We start from the raw sequence: 17,564 nt of genomic DNA on the forward strand, positions 1-17,564 counted from the left end.
TCAGACTTTTTCTTACAAAATGTATAAGAAAAATGTAAATTATATTTTATGACACACAAGTGACAATGTGTCTGACTCATAAAGGTTTGATCCATAAATATAGAATATGATATATGAGGGAAACTATTAAAGGTGTAGGTTACTGGAAAGTGTGCACCCTACGAGTCTATCTGAATCTGTAGAACAGCTTAGCTAGTCCTCCATTAGGAAGACTAGTAGTTTTCACATAAATTAAATAACAACACAGAGACATATTAAAACCCCAAGTCCCAGAAACACTCAGCTTTAAAACCAAACCTTCCTTAGTATTGAAAGCTCAGTATCTGACATTCACATGGGAGTTAACATAACAAAACAAAGCCTGACTACGTTACCTGAATCCATGTCAAGTATATTCACAGCACTCACCCTACATCTACACTTGCAAACTGTCACATGATCAATGTTAACAGAAAGGAAAGTTTGGCACATAGATCAATCTCAAAACGTTTCTGTAACTTAACACAACACTGTTGAGAACGATGATTTCAACACCAATGTTAACCTGATTGGCAGCTAAACAAGGTGCTCTTTCTTGCGGCTTCACATAGTGTCTCTTGCACCTTGCCTGGGATGGAGGCACGTAAGGTGCAGTGCGGTAGTGCAATCGCTTGGACGCCAGAGGGCAGGCTTTCCACACAGCTCAGGGTCTTCCCTAGGTTTTGACTTGCTGGATCCCTGCTTGTACCACTTCATTTCAGCTGGTTAGCACTGCACTTCCGGGAATCTGTACACCCATTTCCTTAGTCAAGAAGACATTCCCTCAGAACTCAAAGTGTTGCGAGGATCCTTGAAAAGGAGATGATAAGTGTCAGTACAGTCTGCCCCACACCCCACACCAGGGCTTCCAGGGGGGCCATGTTCTTCCCAGCCACTCTGTAGATGCCAGCCACTGCTGCACCTGTGAGGGAAGCAGAGCAGAGTCACCCAGGGCACCACCAGACACACGGCTGCCTACCTCAAGCCACCTTTCCAGCAGAATACCTCAGCATATCTTCACCTGACACAGTATTTGCTTCTCCCACGGCTGGTTAAAAGTTACCTTTACGGAACCACCCAATTCGGGAATGGTGCTTTCAACTGAAAGCTAAAAGACACGGTTCATGCTCTCAGTGCTTTTAATGTGAGGATATTTTCAATTAACAATTGCCACTCATGTTTTACTCCAGAATAAACTCTCATCCCCTTAAAATACATACACTGTAAAGGAAAGAAATAGATGCTGGCCTCAGTACTCCATGCACTAATTCTAGCCAGCAGTCACGGCAGGAGGAACATCAGTGCCTCCTAACTAACAGTGCTGGAATAGCCATTCTGCTCCTACCTCACACCATGCTGCCAGGTGGACTAAAGAAAACGCAAAACCAAACCACAAGTGTAAACTTGAAAAGGAAGTAAGTAGGTTCGATATACTAAGAAAGAGGGGGCCTTAAAACCACAAGGAAGGAAAGTAGGGAGGGAGGGAGGGAGTGAAGAAGAAACGAAGCGGAGGGGAGGGAAAGAAAGGGAAAAGTAGTAGAAAAGAAAAGGCACAGCAGCCCTTTAATCGCCGCTCGCAGGAAGCAGAGGCAGGTGGTTCCCAGTGAGCTGCAGGCCGGCCTGTCTCTGACTTTCCTTTACCTTCCTGACATGGTCAGATGCAAATTTCTGCAACAGTTTGGATTAACGAGGAGAGAGGGTTATTGCTTCTTAAAATTCTGGTAGGGATGCCCTAAGTACTGTATTTGGGTCTGGAGATTGGGGGACAGGGCTCTTCAGTGCTTCAGTGACTTAAAATAGTTCCTGTTCACTAGTGATCTCCTGAAGCCCACGCTGACACTGACACTCACTAGCATACAACTGTCCAATAAGTGTTACGCTTTAGATTCTCAATCGGTGACTCCACTTCCGTTGTTTCTTCAGTCCCAGTCTGTATCTGACCTAAGGCTTCGCCTGTCGCCAGTCCACTCACTTCTTCATGGCACCAGGCCTCTGTGAATTCTTCTAAACACAACTAACCAAGAGTCACAGGATTTCCTCACACAGTGCAACCACAGTATGACAAGAAATAACGTGCACATCAGCTGTAAGACGATGTTTAGGGTTTGTGCAAAGCACACAGCTCCTGCTAAGGAAACAGTTTTACCTCTAGTGAAAGGGAAGATGGGTTCCTTAAGTGGACAAGTCACATACCCTAACATTCCAGAGCTTCCCGAATAAGTTCTAACAAAAACAATACTCATGCTTTGGGGGTGGGGGGATTCAGCGGATACACGCTAACATTCCTGTGAAGGAACAATTCATCAACAGCCGGCTGCACTAACTTTTAACTACCTAGGACACACTCACTATAACAACACACTACAAAACCAGAGGCCTAAGAACTATGGCCCTGCTGAGAGACTAGAAAAAGAAGATGAACAAATGACAAGAGCCAAGAGACGTAGCCCTGGCTATAGGGAATACAGCAAACAAGAAGGCAGCACCCACACACTGATCGGTAACTGACGGGTTACGTCGGTGGTTACTGGGTTAAAAACTGACTTACATCATAGGAGGGGGTCCCAGCTGATACCGAAAACAAAGGTGACAGTCTGACTAACAGATGACTACCTGTTTCTGTGAATAATTTTCTTTGGAACAAGTGGTGTCCATTCATTTTCCCACATCTATGCTTTGTGCTACAACAGTAGGCTTAGGTAACATAGATCATTGCCTCCTGAGTCTAAACACTGACCATCTGTCTGTTCTTTAAAAAGATTGGTCCTGACTCTTGGTGGTGGTTTGAAAAGGCCTGGCCTCCACAGACTCATGTCTGAATGTTTGGCCCATAGGGAATGTCACTACTAGGCGGTGTAGCCTTGTTCGAGGAGGTGTGGCTTTATAGGTCACTGTACAGGGGGTGGGGGTGGGGGTGGGGGCTGCTTGAGGTCTTCTATGCTTAAGCTCTGCCCACTGTGGAATTCCAGTCTCCTCCTGCCTGGCTTTGGATTAAGATGTAGAACTCTTGGCTCCTCCAGTGCAAGGCCTGCCTGAATGCTGAGTGCTTCCCATCAAGATGATAATAGACTGAACCTCTGAAACTGTAAGCCAGCCCCAATTATATGTTGTCTTTATAAGAGTTGCCTTGGTCACGGTGTCTGTTCACAGCAGTATCCTACGCTAGATGAATGAAAGACTACTATAATAGGTAAAGGTCTAAAATAAAGGATATATATCAGTATCTTTTTATTCTCATATGAAACAAAATTTCTTAATGCCCCAAATTATAAACCCTAAGTGGGAAACAAACAAGCAACCCTTTAAGCTATAGTACATCGCTATTTAAACATTTCTACTCAATAAACTCACTACATAAGGGGAACCAGTAAGAACCTGGGAAAAGTGATTTGCAAAAGCCAGAGCAGCCTAGGCCCTCTGTGTGAGCATGAGAAGTGACTGTAAGACAGTGAGGAGGAGGCAGGTGCAGCCAAAGCAGAGCACAGAATCAAGCAATGTGCCCAAGAGAAAGCTTTGTGAACAGTGAGGGAAGAAAGATGTGGAGATTCACCAGGATACAGAGAAATGCAAATTAAATCAACCAAAAGATGACACTCTACATCTTTAGATTAGCTAAAATATTTATAAAAGATTAGACAGCTAAAATGGGGTACAATACAGAAATAAACCCATTTCTTCTTTTTTAAAACTTTATTTGTAGCAGGGTGTGGTGACACATGACCTTGATCCCAGTACCCAAGAGGCAGCAACAAAGGCAGGCAAGACTTTGAGTTCCAAGGTAGCTCGGTCTACAGAGTGCTGCAGGATAGCCAGGGCTACAAACCCTATCTCAATCAAGTAAACACACACAGACATAGACAGACAGACATACACACAAAGGGGGGTGGGGGCAGAGGCTCTTTATGTATGTAGCAGGGAGCAGGCTGCAGTGTGAAGGTGACAGCAGGATGCTCTCCACTTGGAAACTCACCACTTGGCAGCTAGGCTATCTGGATACCCTACTCTCTCCCTAGTGCTGGGGCTACAGGCTTGCATGGCCACACCCAGGGTATTGCATGGGAGCTGGAGCACCAACTCAGGTCCTCACATTTACAAAGCAAATACTCGCACACACTGAGTTACCTCCCTAACACCACTCTAACTCACTCCTTTTCTGCTTAAATCAAACCACACAGTATCTATACAAATCAAATGAGAAGAACAAACAAACGAAAAGCCCAACAACACATCACTTTTCTTGGAAACAAAATCTAAGTAAGAAACATAATGGATATGTCCCAATATCCATCCCATCAGTACTGTACTGATAAGGATAGTTAGCAGCTGCTGAGTTCAATGTACAGCTATGTATAAGCCACTGAGCTACACTAAGAAAAGACATACAGGGCTGCAGAGATAGATCAGTGGTTAAAAGCACTGACCACTCCTCTCGAGGACCCCAGTTTGCTTCTCAGCACCTACATGGTGGCTCACAACCATCTATAAATGTAGTTCCAGGGGATCTGATGTTTCCTTCTAGCCTCTGACAGCACTGCATGAATGTGGTGCACAGATACATATACAAGAAAAACACCCATGTGCATAAAATAAAGTGGAAAAGAGCTTTTAAAAACAAAGAGAAAGAGATGACATACAGCTAAATATTCTAGATAGTTTTCTTTTCTTTTTTTTTTTTTTTTGCTCTTTTTTTTTTTTTTTTTTGCTCTTTTTTTTCGGAGCTGGGGACCGAACCCAGGGCCTTGCGCTTCCTAGGTAAGCGCTCTACCACTGAGCTAAATCCCCAGCCCCTAGATAGTTTTCTTAATGCATCTTTGCAAGTAAAAAAATTACTAACAAAACATTTGTGTGTTCTTGCTGACCCAAGAACCAAATTTTTATCTGAAATTGTGGCAGACTTACATTTTCAAGAATTTCTAAACATTTCATTGCAGTTTTAAAAATCACTAATTTATCATACTTGTGATGAAACTGAAAGTGGGTTGGTTACATGTAAGCAGCCATATTAGACATAAATGGAGGTAGAATTAAATTCCCCACACACCCTTCAAAATCTTACAATGACATAACCGCATGATTAGTGTTTACAACATCTGAGCAAACTGCTTCTCTGTTCTCTCCCCAGACCATTACAAACAGAAGTCCAGACTCACTGTCCCTGTCTCTTGGAATCAAAGTGACCAGTGCATAGCCATCACCTAGCTCAGACCCTGACACAAGTACAGGTTCTACCCGTAGCTCTTCCTTCTTCTTCCTTCACCTTCATTCACCTTCTCGATTCTACCCATTTCCTTCCTTCTCTTTCTCTTTCACCCTATCCACCCAGCTAACAGTACTAAGTAGTTCTATTAGTGGGTGTGCAATGAAGGCCCTGCCTTTAAGAGTTTCTCTTGCTTCTTTTCATATATTTTATAAAGTTATAAAACAGAATGTCTGAGTGAATCTGAGTGAAGAACTTTGCTTCATACCAACCCCTTTTAAAGTATCTATTTGTCTGGAGATGCTCAGAAGTTCATGTGTACTTCAAAGCCCACCCACAGAGGCTCATATACACACACCTCAAAGCCCACCCACAGAGGTGCATGTATAGCATTACTGCTCTTGCAGAAAACAGGAATTCAGTTCCCAGCACCTATGTAGCAACTAACAACCAGCTATAACTCCAGTGGATCCTACGTCCTCCTCTGGCCTCTGTATATACTGCATGCACAAGGCACACAGACATATACACAGGCAAAACACCAACAGGAATCTTTAAAAAAGGAAAAATAAAAATGTCTATTTGTTTTCTGCGGCCTGCAGGAAAAAACTGCAGACTTTTTAGGTAGCCTTTCAAGACCCTTTGTCACTTAACTCCAGTCTCTTCTTGATGATTCTCTGAGAACCCCAAGAGCTAGACCTGCGTCTGGCCTGTTTCAAACCCAACCTGTGACAAAGTGGACAAAAAGCCATAGGATAAAGTCGCACAGTGCTCCAATACAAGCTAACCCAGGGAATCATATATTAAAGAAGGGATTTTTTAAAAAAGAGACAAATCACTATTTCCCACAAGTGTGTCATTGCTGTCTTGATATCAGGAGACATATTTAGACACAGGACGACCCCTCTCCTCTTTAGGTAAGATACGCTAATCACTCTGAAGCAGGCGGTAGAGGGCCTTGTACTATAAAAACAAGGCCTTCCTCATATTGTGTGGCCAGAATCATCTGAAAGAAAGAAGTCCCTGGTGGAGAACCCGGAACAGATGCATGCAGCAGTAGGCGGTGGCCTGCAGTGTAGAAAACAGCCACAAGGGGATGCTGTGTAAGTCTGTGTCTCAGAAGCAACAGGAAGTAAGTCAGCAGCCTTAAGCACAGCCTGGGAGAAAGCAGCTGTCCTGCTTCCAGGATGCAGCTGGGTTCTGCTCAAGCAGCAGCCCCAGAAACCAGAACTAACTCTGAAGTGCAGGGTGGAGGAGGGCCAAGTTCAGCGTCAGGGGAACAAAACCAAGTGACAGGTTAAGAAAATCCACAAGACAGCTCTGCAGAAAACTGCATTTCCTGAAGCAGAGAAGTTTTGTCATGATAAGTGGTACAGGAAAAAATGCAATGTTGTCACAGGCGGATGAGCCCACAGACTCAAAGGCTTTCTCTTTGAGTTCTTAAAAGACAGCTGCTACTGTTGGATTTCAGCGCCTATCTTTTTCCTCAGCAGACAGTACGCATATTTAAAGCAGAAACTTTTGCTATAAAACCCTTTCAGACTGAAGCAGTCAGGCCTCTTGCAGATGCCTTTCCTCACAAAGCCATGCAGAGCACATACACACAGTGACGCCTTCTGCCTGGTGAGTCAATCATCTCACCTTCGCCTTCGATGCTGAGGTGCGCTCTACAGGAAAGACACTGTTTCTTTTACAGTAAGAACAGCACTTACAAAGCAATATTTGCATATAAAATTATGCCCTTAGACAAAACAAATCGACTTACTAGTAATCATTGCTCCGGTTACGGAGGCCAGGAAGCCGATGCTGACGGCGATGATGGAGAGCACTCTGCCCTGCCTGTGCCGCTGGAGCATCACAAACATCAGCACGCCTGCAGCACCGTGCACAAACAGAGAGGAGAAGAGAGCCCAGAGGAAGATCCAATACCACATCTCTGAAAGGGAAAGAACAGGTTAGTCCTGCGGACAAGCACAGTTGAGAAGACTCACGAGCACCCATGTATATCAAAGGCCTCATCTGCTATCTGACACACAGTAGAAAGGCAGCCAGTGACTATCATCAAAGCTAATCAAGGCTTGATGGAAGAACTGCTCCATGATCTCAAAAGGTGAAGGCCATTCTCTCACTATCTCTCCATATCCCATTTAGAAAGCTGTCTTAACACGCCACAGGGACAGAGCACACCGTTAGTCTTCCTGGCCTTCATTTCCTGTCTTCCAGGCCTCTGCTGCTTCACACTATCCACACACTTCTCATGGAGACTGATGCTCTACACTGGTGTAACTCCGTCTCCTGCCCACATCCAAGAGACAGGCACAATAGAGGTAGCAGCTACTCTGGGGGGGGGGGGGGGCTGAACATTCCCTTTCCCTGGAGATTGACTGACTCATCTCCATCTTTGAGAAACTGAGTTAAACCTGTTTCCTCATCACACAGTGCAGGCCACAGAACAGAAAGAAAAGGAGGGAGGGAGGGAGGGAGGGAGGGAGGGAGGGAGGGAGGGAGGAAGGAATCCCACCAATGACAAGAGGCCACCAAGACTAATATTTCAGCCACTTCCAGGGCCTGTCATATTATATCTTTATACAGAATAGTTTCTCTGTAATTAAACACCTGGTTCATGTGAAGCAGTTCAGGAAAGGTTGCTTCTAACTGAAGAGCCAACACCATGTTTAGCCACCCTTGAGAGGGTCATCTTTGGTATGCAAACACTCTGTGAGGAAGGGTCTCCTCTGCTATTTGTGCTACTTGTACTTTCTGTCAAGTCTTATGAGGGGACACTTTTTAAAAGTAAGAACTATTTTTCCAAACATCATAGTGGAAATTTATAACCATGCAATTACCATGAAAAACAGTATGGCAGTTCCTCACAAAACCTAAGAACAGAACTACCATACGATCCAATGCCATTTCTTGGTGTGTATCTGACCTGATTAGATTTTACTGTCAACTTGACAAAACCCAGAGTCTCCTGGGAAAAGGGACCCTCAACTGAAGAGCTGCCCAGATCATTTTGGTCTGCAGCCCTGTCTGTGAGGGGTTGTCTGGACTGATGAGTGTTTTGAGTGTGCACAGTCATTCCTAGACTACTAAGAAATCTAGTTGGGGACTAGAAAGACAGTCCAGCAGTTAAAACTCGAGTTCTCTTTCTAGCACACAACATGGTGGCACAAACCTGTCTTTAGTACAGTTCAGGGCATCCATGTGCACCTGGTACACATGCATACAGGTAGGCAAAACACTCACACACAGAAAAGTAAGTAATCACTAAGAAAGCCAGTTGATCAGTTAGCATGCCAAAGTGAAGGGGGCCCCAACACTAGATGGAGAGCTATAGGCAATTAATGACTGCTGAGAGGGAAAAGCCACTCTTCAGAGACTAGTCTCTTAACTGGTTCTCCAATGCCAAGTGGTCAGCCTGAAAAATATACACACAAGCACAACTAAGTAGACTGGCAGGTTCTGGTTATATGTGCATACACATATATAATGAAAAAGAGAAAAGTGGTAATTAGGAAATGAGGAGGGAGGGTAGGAGGGAAGGAAGGATTAAGGAAGAAAAGCAAGCAGGCAAGCATATATTCCACCTATGCCCTTAGAACTTCTAAGAGGCCAGAATAAAGAGGGATGGACTAATTCCTAAGCAGAGGAAATTTCAAGACGGCATAGCACTGAGTCTGTGATGTGACTATTACTGATTACTCTGATGCAGGCTTACAATAGAGAAAAGCAACAGGCAGGGCAGAAGGAAAAGAATGTGTAGCTTGGAGAGGAAGAGAATGGTAGGAAGCATAAGGCTGCCATAAAGACATCTGCTGTGGAAAAAGGCTGTGATTTTTAGAGAGATAAACATTACTAATTTTAATCGTTGTGCTCTGCACTGGGATAAAAGGTATTCTGAAGGAAAGGCCTCTCCTGGCTAAGCATACAACTTGTGACAGGAGAAGTCGAAGGGTTTTTTTTTTTTTTTGTTCCCAAAACAAACATCTAGCCAATGTTTTTCACAGCTTCAGTACATTGAAGCTTCTGCAACTATGGTTCAAGGGAAGGGCCAGTGTCTAGTCCACGCTGGCCGCTGAACTTGGCAGTGTCATCCACATGTCGTTTTTGGAGGTATGAAAGACACATGATTAAGAAAGTCATTGGTTGGGGCTGGGGATTTAGCTCAGTGGTAGAGCGCTTACCTAGGAAGTGCAAGGCCCTGGGTTCGGTCCCCAGCTCCGAAAAAAAGAACCAAAAAAAAAAAAAAAAAAAAAGAAAGTCATTGGTTCTTTCTCCAGAATTCCAGAGAGCTGCTCTATTTGTCAGGGTTTTCTAGAGAAGAAAAACTGATAGAATGAATCTATACATACATTAAATGGGATTTATTATGTCTGGCTAGTCCAACAATAGCTGTCTCCTAACAGAAAAGCTAAGGGTCCTGTAGCTGTTCAGTCTATGGGGCTGGATATCTCAGCTGTCCCACGCTGGTGCTCATGTTTCAGGAAGGTCCTGGGGAGAGCTGCCCGTATCCAGTTGAAGGCTGAAGAAGTTGTTCTAACATCAGCAAAGGAATGCCCAAACAGCACGACAGATGAATTTGCCAGCCAGAGTGAAAACAAGCAAGCGAACAGCAAAAGCTCCCTTCTTTAATATCCTTTTGTGGGAAGCCACAAGGTGTGGGCCAGATTTAAAGTGAGTCTTCCAACCTCAAATGATACAGATTTAGGGCTGATCTTCCACAACAATGATCCTATCAAGGAAAATTCTACATAGGTTTGCCCAGCTGCTTGGTTTTAATTACTTTGGACTCAGTCAAAGTTGACAAGCAAGACTAGTTATCTCAGTTCCTGAAGCCAGGCAACATGTGGCAAGGACAAAGCCTCTGAGAGGCCACTGTGTGAAGTTGTGAACTTTGTAAAGCCTATGTTGTGGCAGAGATCCCAAGATGTTGGGGGATACCAGAGCCTTACCTGCTAAGGAGTGTTGGGCCCTACCTTGGTGTTTCCCTTCCCCCTCGCTGAGCCTTTCAGCCTGCTATAGCAAGAAGTTGTTTACACCCTTGGCAGCTGCTCTTAGCCCCTGATTTGAGGCTGGGATTTTCCATGGCCCCCTTCCTCCCCACCCAGCCTTCCAGCTTGTTGTTGTTTAAGAAGTTGTTTATGCCCCTGATTGGGCCCGGAACTTTCCACCACACAGACTTTTCCTGTTTTCCTGGTTGGGGATTTTCACCTGCCTTGTTTTCCACGGCTTTTGCCTCGCATATATAAGGAGATCTCAGTAAAGCCTTGGTGGCACTCGCTGAAAACGGGTGACCTGTGTACGTGTTTTCTTTCAATCCCGTAGACCTACGCCCGATATTCACACACTGATGGCGCAGATGCCGACAAAGGAGGTCTGCCTAAAGCAAAGAGAACCGCCCCCAAGAGAGATGCATGTTGCAGGCAGCGAAGCTGGAGGACAGCCTCTAAGCCCTTTAAACTGAAACTCTTAATGCTGGATGCAAAGATACAGGATTTGGGGTTTTCCCCACTAGGTTTCAGTCTTGCTTTGGTCTGGTATTTCCTCACTATGCCCCCATTCCTCCTCTTATGGAATGTGAACGTATATTCTGTGGCATTATATGCTGAAAGTATGTAATTTGTTTTTTAGTCTCATGGTTGAGTCACAGTTAAGACATTTTCTTGGAAATACCTCAAGTGACTTTGAACTTCTGAACAATGCTGCAGCTGTTGAAAGACTATAGGGACTTTAAAGTTGGACTAAAAGCATTTTTGTATCATGAGATGGCCATGAGCCTCTGGAAGCCAGCGGCAGAAATGGTGGCGTGAAGAAGAACTGTCTGTCCGTTGGCTCGTCTATTTGTGCACTTGATTTGCACAGTGGTATTTGGGAAAGACACGGAACCTTTAGGAAGTGGAGCTTTATGGAATGAAGTACTTCTCATTTAGGCTTTGAGAGTTTATAGCCTCACTTCCCTTTCGGCCCTGTTCTCTATCTCCGCTTCTTGTGGGTAGAAGAAATGTGAACTGTAAGCCAAAATAAACCTATCATCTTTAAGTTGATTTTGGTCAAAGTATTTTATCACAGAAACAGAAGACTAAGACAATACCCAAAAGGATTGAAGAGTAGACTAGTTGCTTCAAGAGATACTGGCATGTATGCTCATGCAAGCATATCCATCACAGATGGGAGGTAGAAGCAACCCACGTGTGCAACAACACATGAATGATCACACACACACACACACACACACACACACACACACACACACACACGGGGGGGGGAGCGTGAGCTATCTTGGGAAATGATTCAGTTTTAAAAAGAAAACAAATTACGTCACATGGCTCAGCTCAGATGAACCTTGAGTACATCTGTTGAGTGGACTGAGCAGTCACCGAAGGACGTACATTGTATGATCTTCATGAGTACTGCTGGTCACTTAGTAATAACCAACCCCAAGTGGAGGACATCCCCATTTTACCTCTGGTCAGAAATATTCGTGAGAACAGGAAACAGAAATCGGCTATGCAGTTTAGGAGCTGGATCCTCAAAAGTGAACAATTCCATTCTGGTCCTTGGCCAGAAGCAGGAACTGCCTTTGGTTTTTCGGCTGGGTATCAGTAAGTCAGGAAAGAGTCCTGGTCTCTTATGTCCTCCTACATGAACATCCCTGTCTGCAGGCTGTGCTTGGGCGGGTGACTCAAACTCCAGTCCAGACATTCATCCCCTCTACTGAACAGCTTTGGAGCAAGGACTCCACATTTCCATGGTAATAAGTTATATCTATTCCCCAATTTCAGCCTATCTCCTAAATGACTTTAGGTCCCCATTCTTCAAGGGGGAATGTTACAGGATCCCTTCTATAATCTATTCTGGCCCTAGGTCAAAACATGGTATTCTGATCTGTTCGGAAGGTCACATTACAGTGTTGTCTCCTCCGTTGAGAGTTAATCTAGCTGGATGGGATGCCCCTCAGAAGTCTAATGAGTCTAATGTAAGGGGGGGAGAGAGGGAGAGAGAGAGAGAGAGGTGACTGTCACCTTGATGAGACAATGTCCTGACCTCCCCGAGGCCTGCTCTTGGAGCAGGCACTTGCAGAGCTGGCTGCTGTCAGCAGCTTGGCCTTCCTAGGTTCTGAGTCACCTGCTCCTGCACGACCTGCCGGTTCTCACTTAGGAGGGAGCAGACACCACAACCCCCTTGGCATTCCTGGCCAGAGAATCAAAGACAACTTCTGCTTCTGGACAAAGACAAGAACTCAAGCGTCCGGGACCTAGTTACTTACCTTACAGTCTTTTTACCTCTTCCTTCCCTTTAGATATAAGGCAGAGCCTGGAAAGCTTCCTCAGACACTGCATTTCCTTCCTTTTCCTCTGAAGACACACCCTTGTGTGCCAAGGGGCTGTTTGCTGGCCTCAACACCTAACTCGAAAGGCATGATTTCCCCTCTTCTAACTCTCATGCTCCTTACTCCTGACAGCTGCTAAGATTCCCAGTCTGCCTTCCCCACTGTTCTGTTTTTGTTTTTTTAATTAATTAATTAATTAAATATAAGTACACTGCAGCTGTCTTCAGACACACCAGGGCATCAGATCTCATTACAGATGGTTGTGAGCCACCATGTGGTTGCTGGGATTTGAACTCAGGACCTCTGGAAGAGCAGTCAGTGCTCTTAACCACTAACAAACAAAACAAAACAAAACAAACAAAAAAAAAAAAACTCCAGTAAAATTATCCTTGAGCTACCTTCTGAGTTTGTTTTTAAATTCTTATTCATGAGACTAAAAGCCAAAGAGACTAATTTCTTGAGTCACATATAGCCTCTAAGGTGGGCTCCCAAAATCCTCTAGTATGGGGAAACTCCAGATGTTGAACTGGCATCTGAAGTTAGCCAGTCTGTGGGCTGAGCCTTGACTTGTGGGATCAGGTGTTAACTGCAGGTGAAGTGTCAGAATTGAATTGCATGGCAGGACACCTAGCTGATGCCTAGGAGAGCTGCTTGTCATACTGGTCACAGAGTCTTCCCTGGGAGAGTAAATAAGACATGTGTTTCATATGTTTATTTTTATAGCCACTATTTTTAAAGATAAATAAGTTAAAATGGGTAAAACATGGATATAAATTTCTAACATTTACTTTTAAGTGAAGACAATAAATGACAAAAAAATTAAAAACAAACTATCTTGAAAATGAAGAAAGGTACAAAAGGGCAACATAAGATGTATCTGTGGCAACGGGGGTGCTCCGCACTGGGTATCAGTAAGTCACTGTGTGAGCCACACAGCCACACATGCCTAAACCGTTCGCTCGTGTTCCCTCCCCCACCCTCTCTCCCTCTCCCTCTCTCTCTCCCTCGATTGCTCACACGCACGCACACAGTGTGTGTGAGAGAGACAGAGAGAGAGAGGTGTACAAATGAGAACAAGCACATCCACAAGTCTGGAGGAAGCTGAGTATGGTTGGCAGACCGAGTCAACGTCAGTCGGTGCAACACACTGTGGCTTCTAAGACGGCCGTCAGGCCAGCTGGACAAAAGGCTCACCAGCTCGCTCTCTCCTACGTATTATTTCCTACCACTGTGTGGAGTTATAATTACCTCAGAATGAAAGGTTTAATCACTAGGAAGAGAAGGACAGAATTACAGAAAACAAAATTGAGAGCATGGACTCTCCTGCTACACACAGAACGGACTCAGAACACTTGATTGTTTCAAGCAGGAGACATCTGATATGTTTCATAATGTGTGCTAAATAAAATACCACACATACTTCCCAACAATTAAAGGTAGAGACTCTGATAATTAAGGGAAAAGGTGCTTTCCTATCAAGGTAAAACAGCTTCAATTATAAGTTCCATTAAGAATTCAAAAGTTTAACTAGTTCGGCAGATATCTGTATATTAAAGGATATACTTCCTCAGAGTGAACCCAAAAAAGTGAAATGTAAGGAAGATTAGTGTCACGAGTAAGCTCCTGCTGCATCCTACTCTGGGCCAGCCAGCACAATCTCATGGTGGTCACAAGCACTGCAGGACCAGAAGTTAACAAAAGCCTGTATGTCCAGCAAACTGAGGAAAACCAAACACATTTTCTTACTCCAAGGTCCTCTTCCAATGTCCTTGTAGTACACAAGGGAGCATCTCTTGATTACATAGACACAGGGTTATCTAACAAAAAAGGGGGATTGTTTACTCACCGAATAGATTACCTCTATACAGTAAATGCACTTAATAGGGAGTTTCTCAAGCTCAATGTTTCATAAAGATCCAAGATATCAAAAGAACAATACACTAAAATACAACCTCATGAGGTCCTGAGGTCCAGCCCAGTGTCATCTGTCGAGTGAACTCTCTGAACTAACTACCCCAAAGTTAAACTTATGCTCACAGTTCCACTTTACTCTCTCTTAATTATGCTAATTTATTACTCATCTTCGAGAGCACAGACTTCTGCTGCTAAGGTTATTAGGTTGGATTCAGAGTTGCTACTATTGTTCTTAATTTCCTGGCATTTCAACATGGCCTTCAGGATTGACACAGCCTCCGGAACTCTTGGTCACTCTGGGCAAGCAAGTCTGACTAAGACTCAATCCCCAGTGGTAATCACAGAAAACCTTTGATTGGCTAAAGTAAAGAGAATTACAGGACTTCAGTAACAGGTACCCACAGCCCCAAGGAGGAATGATACCAAGAGGTTACTCAGAGCCCTTTCCTCATTTGTTGCATCCACAAAACAATGTATCACTAGAATGTATTCATTTGGAAAAGCCATATATCTGAGTATTTGTACTAAAATCACCATCTCAGTTAACAAACTTCTGCTCTGATGTGAATGACATGCAATACGGTGGAACTGAGTGCAGTACATCTCATTTGATCACAGCACATATTCTGGGCAAATGCAAGCCCAATATATCAAGATGTCCTCTTGTGGTATTGGGCCTATCCTGCATGGCTCCAAGGACTGATCTGACCAGAATTATGAAGGGAGGGAGGGAGGGAAGGAAGGAGGGAGGGAGGGAAGGAAGGAGGGAGAGAGGGAGGGAGGGAAGGAAGGGAGGGAGGGAGGGAGGGAGGGAGGGAAGAAAAGAAGGAAAAAGGACAGATAAACACAGAGACTGGGTAGACTAGTCTCTCTGATGGAGAAGCCACAATACTGCAGAAGCTGAGCATGTTTATTATATAGTTGAACAGGGAGGCAAGGCTATTACATATAGATAAACAAGGGGCAAGTTTACTGGGAAGACAGTAGGAACAGTCTTCAGGAGGCAAATATCAGGGGGCAGGAAAGCTAGGACAAATTATTTCTGCATATAGGATCAACATGCACACTTGGACCAGAGGAAGGCTCTGCTAACCCTCTGAGCCTCACCTGAGGAAAAGCTTGCCCATTTCCAATGGACCTCAGTAAGTGAGGCTTTGGTCCTTGACATGGGCAGCTCATGTGAACAACATACACCCACTCATGACTTCACACACTCAGCTTCCTCTGCTCCCCACAGTCTTACACTTTGCTTTGCATTTGACCCAACCAGGCTTCATGTTTTGGGTCTTATAACAACTTCCAAAACAGAGATCATTAAGAACAGGGAGCATATTGAAAACCAGTGCAAAGCTGTATGGCACACTACAAAGCCCACAGATCCATCAATGGCAGGATCAGGCTAAACTATGCATTGCAAAACAGGTAGCAAAGCTTGACCAGAATGTTCATTAACAGTTTCCAAATATCCAACAACTGGCTGACCGGCAGTAGTCACAATTCTAATCCCCCATTCCCCTTCCTGAGCTTAACCAAATCTGGATTTGCTGATGTGTGAGCACTGACCTGGACCACTCTGCTGACAGCAATGTCCACTATCTCAGAGACGGAAAGTGGAGCTTTGCAAGCACTGGGAGAGCTGGAGGCAACTGTTTAAGCTACACAGCTAATGTGAACATGTAGACCCATCCCCACCCCATCCCGCACTCACCCCACCCTTGCTTCTGTCTGTCCATCTTCTATCAAGCCCCTCCATCTAAGCAATAAAGGAAAGAGGCCACATCAGGTGACACTGCTGATGCTAAACAAAATATAAAACAAACAGCTAAAAATTACCATACACGAAGTGAACACTTTGAAGTGCTTTATGCAAATAATCACAGTGCTCACTGGAAGAGACACGTCTTCTTCCAGCACACAACACAGTCTGCCTAGTCCTTTGCCACAGGCAGGGCTACCTTCCCCTACACCAACTTCACCTGGGTCAGTGCAGTGTTTGCTTATGTTCAGGTGAGGCTGAGAGGAGAATGCACTCTAGTTTGCAAACAACACTAGAATAGCTCGCTCCCATCTGTAACACCCACCAGCCCTGGTTACCAAGTCACTTGCTATGTTCTATGCTTTTGTTCTTCATCTGAACAAACACAGCTTATGATAAATTAATCTCTTGAGACACCTAGAAATCACTGAGTAAAAACATCTGAGAAAGGCAGACACTGGATGATCCTGCTTGTTAGAAACCAACCAAAGACTTGGTATCAGATATGTAAGATGGATGCCGGGTAACAGTATTTTAAAGTGTTCACTTTTGAACATAGTCTAAAATACTTTTGAACATTTGTACTGAAAATATAGTTTTTAAAAATTAGGCTTTATAAAATTTTTCAATTCATCAAAGGAGATAAAACACTCTATTAAGCTAATGGCTGCTCCTGAGAATTACCTAAAAAGCAACTTCATTCCTGGAGGTAAGACCTAATCAATTATATTTCTATCAAATCCTTCTAGTAGTCAATGTGTAGCACAGATGGAAATAGTAGGCTACAATTACATAAAAATGTTTATTTAAATATTCTAGTACAAGAATAATTTCTATCATTAGACACACATTGAACATTTAGTCCTTAAAAAAAGAACAATGGGCTGGACAGTAGTGGTGCACACCTTTAATCCCAGTACTCGGGAGACAGAGGCAGGAGGATCTCTGTGAGTTCAAAGCCAGCCTGGTCTACAGAGCAAGCTCCAGAACAACCAGGGCTGTTACACAGAGAACTCCTGTGTGAAAGAAACAAAAAAGCAAACAAACAAACAAAAAAAACCAAAACAAAACAAAGGAGAACCATGGGACTGGAGAGATGGCTGCGCTGGTTAAGAGGGCTTGCTATGCAACCAGGAGGACCTGCGCTCAGACCCCAGCACAGAAGCTGGGTAAGTGGCCCATGTCTGTAACTCTAGGTCAGAGAAGGGTCGAGGCAGGAAGATGGCCATGTCTTACTGACTTCTCTGCCCTCCAAGACACAGTGATAGACGAGGGCACTTGATGTCCTCTTATGGCTCCCATGCATGAGCAGGCATGCATTCCGTCAGCGCATGCACACACACACA

General features: G+C 44.3%; 1 protein-coding gene and 1 long non-coding RNA gene across 2 annotated transcripts in view; one reads left to right on the plus strand and one right to left on the minus strand.

Annotated features, from left to right (window-relative positions):
- Positions 1 to 267: 267 nt before the first annotated feature.
- Tmem170b (transmembrane protein 170B) overlaps positions 268 to 17,564 on the minus strand; it is a 31,841-nt gene continuing 14,544 nt past the window's right edge. The window contains exons 2-3 of the mRNA NM_001008774.2: positions 6,981 to 7,151; positions 268 to 940 (exon numbers count right to left, since the gene is read on the minus strand). Of these exons, the coding sequence (NP_001008774.2) occupies positions 810 to 940; positions 6,981 to 7,151 (302 nt within the window). The 3' untranslated portion in view covers positions 268 to 809. The remainder of the gene's footprint in view (positions 941 to 6,980; positions 7,152 to 17,564) is intronic.
- LOC148000071 (uncharacterized) lies at positions 6,332 to 11,257 on the plus strand. The gene is made up of 2 exons (XR_015641212.1): positions 6,332 to 7,169; positions 9,703 to 11,257. It is a non-coding gene; the product is annotated as an uncharacterized LOC148000071 (long non-coding RNA).

Source organism: Rattus norvegicus, chromosome 17, assembly GCF_021556685.1.
Source record: "Rattus norvegicus strain SHRSP/BbbUtx chromosome 17, alternate assembly SHRSP_T2T, whole genome shotgun sequence".
Lineage (NCBI taxonomy): Eukaryota > Metazoa > Chordata > Mammalia > Rodentia > Muridae > Rattus > Rattus norvegicus.